General features: G+C 48.0%; 1 protein-coding gene across 1 annotated transcript in view; it reads right to left on the bottom strand.

Annotated features, from left to right (window-relative positions):
• The window catches only part of LOC122544002 (transmembrane protein 151B-like), a 15,717-nt gene extending 9,044 nt beyond the window's left edge, over window positions 1-6,673 (bottom strand). The window contains exon 1 of the mRNA XM_043683014.1: window positions 6,590-6,673. Coding sequence (XP_043538949.1) covers window positions 6,590-6,673 — 84 coding nt within the window. The remainder of the gene's footprint in view (window positions 1-6,589) is intronic.
• Between the last annotated feature and the right edge of the window lie 876 nt (window positions 6,674-7,549).

The following is a 7,549-nucleotide window of genomic DNA, read 5'->3' as shown; positions in this document are numbered from 1 at the left end:
AGAGAGAGAGAATATAATTCCCAGGATAGAGAGAGAGAATATAAATCCCAGGATAGAGAGAGAGAAATTAAACCTCAGGATAGAGAGAGAGAAAAAATAAACCCAGGATAGAGAGAGGGAGGGAATAAATACTAGGATAGAGAGAGATAGACAGACAGACAAAGAGACAGACAGAGAGAGAATGAACCCAGGATCGGAGAGGAAGGGCATAAATACCAGGATAGAGAATGGAATAGATTCTGAGAGAGAGAGAGAGAGAGAGAGAATAAACCCCAAGATAGAGAGAGAGAATAAACACCAGGCTAAGGAGAGAGAGATAGAGAGCTAGAGAGAGAGAGAAGAATAAAGCCCAGGACAGAGAGAGAGAGTGAGAGAGACAGAGGGAAAGAGAGAGTGAGTGAGTGAGACAGAGGGAAAGAGAGAGTGAGTGAGTGAGACAGAGAGTGAGACAGAGTGAGTACAGCTGGAGTGTAGATATACAATGAATATGGTATAAACAGTTCTCACCTCTGCTCTTGTTGTCTCCGCCAATATCTCTGTCTCTCTGGAGAAGATTTTGGGAAATTTTGTTCCTGGCTTAATATTGGTGATAGACACAAGCCATCCCCCTTTCTCCTTGAACCTCCCTCTATCAGTGTCCAATTGGAACGCCTCCGATCATTGAGAGGCTGTGGGTATGGATTTTGACAGGAGCTGGTTTCTGTTTCTGCTTTGAAGTTTGGTGTGTGTGTGTGTCACTCAGTTGTGGTGTACTGGCACGGTTCCTTTCAAGACCATTGTCTCAGACACTGGGAGAAGTCAGTGTTACTCGCGGGAGTGGGGGGAGCTTCTGAACACAGACTCAGCGATTAAACCAGATCCTCCCCCCGACAACTCACTCAGGGAGTGCTGCAGGGATAAGACTGCTGGGAAACCTCAGCTGGGCGTAAGGCCATAACAGGAGCAAAGGTAGGGCATTCAGCCCATCAATGAGGATTGTGGTTAATCTGAATGTCCTCAAATCATCTTTGATGCCCCTTTCTGATTAAAAACCTGACTGCCTCAGCCTTAACAACCCAGCCTCGACAGCCCTCTGAGGTAAGGAATTAACCCTCTGAAGGTAGAAATTCCTCATCTGTCTTACAAGCCCTTATTTTGAGATGATACCCCCTGGTCCTGGACTGTCCCTCAAGGGAACCAACTTTTCTGTATCTAACCTGTCATTCCCTTAAGAATCATTTATTTCTTTCAATAATGTTGCCTCATTCTTAATAAACTCCAATGAGCATGAAACCCAATCTACTTAACCTCTCGTCACCCTGGTATCAACCTCGTGTCTGGATTGCCACCAATGCCAATATATCTTTCAGGGCCTAAAACACGATGGTCTTAGCAAAATTTTACACTCCATTCTCTTTGCACTAAAGGCCACGTGCTATTATCTAGCCAGCAGACTTTTGTGGGGTGAGTACAGAGAGAGGATGAGATGTCTCTCACCACAGATGGTGCCTGAGCCGTTAACTATTTCCCATTTTGTATTTGTAGTCGTCGTGGTAACGGTGATTTTATGAGCATTCCGTCGCCTGGAGTTAGGTGCTCCACTTTCTGTCTATCAGGCGACTGATCAGGAATCTCCTCGAAATTGGCTTCCTGCCTGCCATTGGCTAAAAGGATTGGCAAGTCGCAGCTTCCCTGGCTAACAAGTCCTGGAGTGGGGCTCGAACCCAGAGCTCCTAGCTCTGAGGCCGTGACGCTCCCCACTGTGTCATGAGACCTTTTCCAGCAATGCTGCCTGTCTACACTGGCAGGACAGACGACAACCAAACCAGTCGAAGAGAATTTGTATGGAGTAAATGTGTCAGATTGGGTCAGGGGAGAGGGATGGATATAAGGATATAATTCCTAATGCAAGACTCCGATCTGAAACGTCGATTCTCCTGCTCCTTGGATGCTGCCTGACCTGCTGTGCTTTTCCAGCAACACACTCTCAACAAGTGTGGATATAAGTCCCTATTCTTCTCTGCAAAATTTCTCGAATGAGATGATTGATTCCCGGTTAGAGGGTCAGAGGCAGCGATCACTGAGGGAGTAATCTCCTCATTTTCTTTACCAATCAAGGCTGTGTGGTTTTCTGTGCTATGTGGAACACCTCCCCTGCACTGAGAGTTATGTGTAGAATGGAAACAGACCCTCTGGTCCAACTCATCCATACCAACCAGGTATCCAAAATTAATCGAAACCCTTCCTATTCATATACCCATCCAGATGCCTTTTAAATGTTGCAATTGTACCAGCCTCCACCACTTCCTCTGGCAGCTCATTCCACACACACACCATCCTCTGCATGAAAAAGTTGCCCCTTAGGTCCCTTTTAAATCTTTCCCCTCTCATCGTAAACCTACGCCCTCGACTTCTGGACTCCACTACCCTGGGGGAAAAGACCTTGTCTATTCACCCTATCCATGCCCCTCATGATTTTATAAACCTCTGTAAGGTCACCCCTCAGCCTCTGACCTCCAGGGAAAACAGCCCCAGCCTGTTCAGCCTCTCCCTGTAGCTCAAACGCTCCAACCCTGACAACATCCTTGTAAATCTTTTCTGAACCCTTTCAAGTTTCACAGCATCCTTCCTAGAGCAGAATTGAACATAATATTCCAAAAGTGGCCTAACCAATGTCCTGTCGAGCCACAAGATGACCACTCAATTCCTGTACTCAAAGCACTGACCAATAAAGGCCAGCATACCAAACACCTTCTTCACTATCCTGTCTACCTGCGACTCCACTTTCAAGGAGCTAGGAACCTGCACTCCAAGGTCTCTTTGTTCATCAATACACCCAGGAGCTTACCATTAAGTGTATAAGTCCTTTCCAAAATGCAACACCTCACATTTAGTCAAATTAAACTCCATCTACCACTCCTCGACCCATACGATCAACATCCACTTGGACTCTGAAGTAACCTTCTTGGCTGTTGACTACACCACCAATTTTGGTGTTATTGGTAAACTTACTAACCGTATCTCCTATGTTTACATCCAAATCATTTGTATAAATGACAAAAAGTAGTGGACCCAGCACTGATCGTTGTGACTATCGATACAAATATCTCAGCGAGGGGCCCAGCAATCACTTCCCTGGCTTCCCACAAAGTTCCAGGGTACACCTGATCAGGTCCCAGGGATTTATCCACCTTCATGCGTTTTAAGACATCCAGCACCTCCTCCTCTATAATTTGGATATTTTTCAAGATGTCACCATCCATTTCCCCAAGTTCTCTATCTTCCATATCTTTCTCCACAGTAACTACTGAAGCAAAACACTCATTTAGTATCTCCCCATCTCCTGCAGTTCCACACATAGGCAGTCTTGCTGATCTTTACGGGGCCCTATTCAGAGCAGCAGTGAAACACACTGGTACCTTCCCTTAAACAAGATGGTGGTTAACCTCTAACCAATCTCTGTTCATCTCAGATCCCGTTTCTCTTGATATCCGAACCCTACAACTATTTTATCAGCCACGAATGTTTGAATTCACACCTGGTATCTAGTTTTGTAGTGGGGGTGACTGAGTCCCAAATTTCCACTCTCCCTTGAGTGAGGAACAGTTTCTTCATATCAGCTCCACTTCCGGCTTATAATTAACACTTCTGCCTCCCTTTCAGCCCCTTTATTAATCCCTAAACTAGTTTCACTGCCCCACTCTCTCTGCATGGCCCCGTATCATTCTCCAAACTAATCTATCTGCCCCACTTTCTCCCCATAGCCCTACATCAATCCCAAACTAATCCCACTGCCTCACACTCTCCCCATAGCCCTGTATCATTCTCCAAACTAATCCCACTGCCCCGATTTCTCCCCATAGCCCGAAATCAATCCCAAACTAATCCCACGGTCCCACTCTCTCCCCATAGCACTCCATCAATCCCCAAACTAATCCCACTGCCCCACTCTCTCCCCATAGTCCTAAATCAATCCCAAACTAATCCCACTGCCCCACTCTCTCTCCATAGCTCTGTACCAATCCCCAAACTAATCCCACTGCCCCACACTCTCCCCATAGTTGAAAGGTGTAGTACTGGAAAAGTGCAGCAGGCCAGGCAGCATCCGAGGAGCAGGAGAATCAACGTTTCGGGCATAAGCCCTTCTTCAGGAATCTGCATCTGCAGACCTCACTTTCTCCCACTCTCTCCCCATAGCCCTGTATCAATCTTCAAACTAGTCCCACTGCCCCACTCTCTCCCATAGCCCTGTATCAATCCCCAAACTAATCCCACGGTCCCACTCTCTCTCCCCATTGCCCTGTATCAATCCCCAAACTAATCCCACTGCCCCGCTCTCTCCTCATAGCCCTGTATCAATCTTCAAACTAATCCCACTGCCCCACTCTTCCCATAGCCCTGTATCAATCCCCAAACTAATCCCATGGTCCCACTCTCTCCACATAGCCCTGTATCAATCCCCAAACTAATCCCACAGCCCCATTCTCTCCCCATAGCCCTCTATCAATCCCCAAACTTGTATCAATTCCCAAACTAATCCCACTGCCCTGCTCTCTCCCCATAGCCCTGTATCAATTCCCAAACTAATCCGCTGCCCTGCTCTCTCCCCATAGCCCTGTATCAATTCCCAAACTAATCCGCTGCCCTGCTCTCTCCCCATAGCCCTGTATCAATTCCCAAACTAATCCGCTGCCCTGCTCTCTCCCCATAGCCCTGTATCAATTCCCAAACTAATCCGCTGCCCTGCTCTCTCCCCATAGCCCTGTATCAATTCCCAAACTAATCCGCTGCCCTGCTCTCTCCCCATAGCCCTGTATCAATTCCCAAACTAATCCGCTGCCCTGCTCTCTCCCCATAGCCCTGTATCAATTCCCAAACTAATCCGCTGCCCTGCTCTCTCCCCATAGCCCTGTATCAATTCCCAAACTAATCCGCTGCCCTGCTCTCTCCCCATAGCCCTGTATCAATTCCCAAACTAATCCGCTGCCCTGCTCTCTCCCCATAGCCCTGTATCAATTCCCAAACTAATCCGCTGCCCTGCTCTCTCCCCATAGCCCTGTATCAATTCCCAAACTAATCCGCTGCCCTGCTCTCTCCCCATAGCCCTGTATCAATTCCCAAACTAATCCGCTGCCCTGCTCTCTCCCCATAGCCCTGTATCAATTCCCAAACTAATCCGCTGCCCTGCTCTCTCCCCATAGCCCTGTATCAATTCCCAAACTAATCCGCTGCCCTGCTCTCTCCCCATAGCCCTGTATCAATCCCAAACTAATCCGCTGCCCTGCTCTCTCCCCATAGCCCTGTATCAATTCCCAAACTAATCCGCTGCCCTGCTCTCTCCCCATAGCCCTGTATCAATTCCCAAACTAATCCGCTGCCCTGCTCTCTCCCCATAGCCCTGTATCAATTCCCAAACTAATCCGCTGCCCTGCTCTCTCCCCATAGCCCTGTATCAATTCCCAAACTAATCCGCTGCCCTGCTCTCTCCCCATAGCCCTGTATCAATTCCCAAACTAATCCCACTGCCCTGCTCTCTCCCCATAGCCCTGTATCAATTCCCAAACTAATCCGCTGCCCTGCTCTCTCCCCATAGCCCTGTATCAATCCCAAACTAATCCGCTGCCCTGCTCTCTCCCCATAGCCCTGTATCAATCCCAACCTAATCCGACTGCCCTGCTCTCTCCCCATAGCCCTGTATCAATCCCCAAACTAATCCCACTGCCCTGCTCTCTCCCCATAGCCCTGTATCAATTCCCAAACTTAAAAGTGAAAAGTTCACTCCTGTTAAAGAAATAGTCTGTGCAGTGATGGGAAAAAGCTTGAAGAAACAAAAACAAAACTATGGCAGAGAGTAACAAAGTGGGTTAACACTTTGAGCCCAATATGTTTTTTGTTGAATTCTTAAATAAGTATGCTTTAAAAGGCCACAGACAATTAAAACACTTGTCAGAGATATAAATCACACAACACCAGGTTATAGTCCAGCAGGTTTAATTGGAAGCACTAGCTTTCGGAGCGACGCTCCTTCATCAGGTGACACAGGATGTTTAATTGTGCTTCCAATTAAACCTGCTGGACTATAAACTTGTGTTGTGTGATTTTTAACTTTGTCCACCCCAGTCCAACACCAGCATCTCCAAATCATGACTTGTCAGAGAAACATACTGGAGTGAGTGTGCTCGATAGCACCCTCTTGTGGAGTTGTAGGGTTGAGATTTTAAAACTGGAATTGGAGGGGAGAGAGAATTGGCTTATACTCACTTAGCGCAGTTCTGCACTGGGAGGGTCTGCATGGTTTTAGTGTTGAAATAACTGCTTGGAGGCTAGTATTCCATCACCAGGTCACCCTTTATTTACTTGGGCACTGTACACTGACTCCTGTTAATATTGGTCAGCCAGGGCTTTCCTGACTGGTCTAGATCACCGACCCCAATCAAGGAGCTTGTAGTCCACATGACCCAGCTGGTTCCCATCACGATGTCCCTCCGCCCTCCTTCCCAAGTGCGGGGATGTTGGCCTGGTCTTTCTCTTGTAGCTTTTCCTGCGATGTGTTTGCCCCTGGGTCAGGTTCCTCTGACTGGGACTCTGACACAGGCAGCGTGTGCCTGACCATAGCCCGTCTCTTGCGTCCGGAGCATCTCGGGAGAGTTTCCTCGTCTCCTTCCGGCGGTAACGGTCTCGCGGCTGCATCCATCTCGGACTCTGAGGTGTCCTCGACACTAGATGGGAGGAGGTTACTTACTGTTTCTGACTGACCTTCTGGCTGTTCTGAGGGGCCACATATGTTTTGTCCCTACCCCGTTTGTGAGGTAACAGCGTTCAGGTGATCCATGTGTTTGTTCAGGACTACCCGAACTTTGTAAGTCATGGGACCTGACCTCGCATCGACCTGGTCTCATACCCATACAGGACCATTTCCATGGTTCCGGCACCAAACCTCAGCCCCTGCATTAAATTGCCTCTCTTGCTTACAGGAGGCATGTAGGCATTCCTACTGCCCTCCCTCCCTCCCCACCACAGGGTTTGGGAATATCAGGCTTAATCTGGTACAGAGTCTTGTCCCCATTAGCAACTCTTCTAGAGCTATCCCTGTGGTTCCGTACAGGGTGATCCGATAGTTAAACAGGAATGGGAACAGTTTGATATCCAGTGACGCTGTAGGGTGCTTCTTTAAGCCTACCTTCAACATTTCGACCACTCTTTCTGCTTTACCATTGGATGATGGATGGTATGGAGCTGTCCTTATGTACTGAACATCATTTGACTTCAGGAAATATTCAAATTCCCTGCTGGTAAATGACGTCCATGTTTCCCAAGAGTCCACGCTTCACAAACAATGCTCGAAGCTTCTCAATCATCCCTGAGTTTGCAGAACGAACTTTATGCACATCCAACCACTTAGATTGGGCCTGCACAATGACCAGGAACATTGAGCCCATGAATGGATCCGCACGATCGACACGCGACTGGGTCCAGGGTTTACCCAGCCAGTCCCACCGAATGTGGAGGTGCTGCTGGTGATAATGTTTGTCCACCTTGGCACACTGGGGCATTGCTCCACCAATGCAAT

This window comes from Chiloscyllium plagiosum, chromosome 45, assembly GCF_004010195.1.
Source record: "Chiloscyllium plagiosum isolate BGI_BamShark_2017 chromosome 45, ASM401019v2, whole genome shotgun sequence".
NCBI lineage: Eukaryota > Metazoa > Chordata > Chondrichthyes > Orectolobiformes > Hemiscylliidae > Chiloscyllium > Chiloscyllium plagiosum.
The sequence above is the reverse complement of the archived record's forward strand: the minus strand, read 5'-3'. Positions and strand labels throughout refer to the sequence as shown.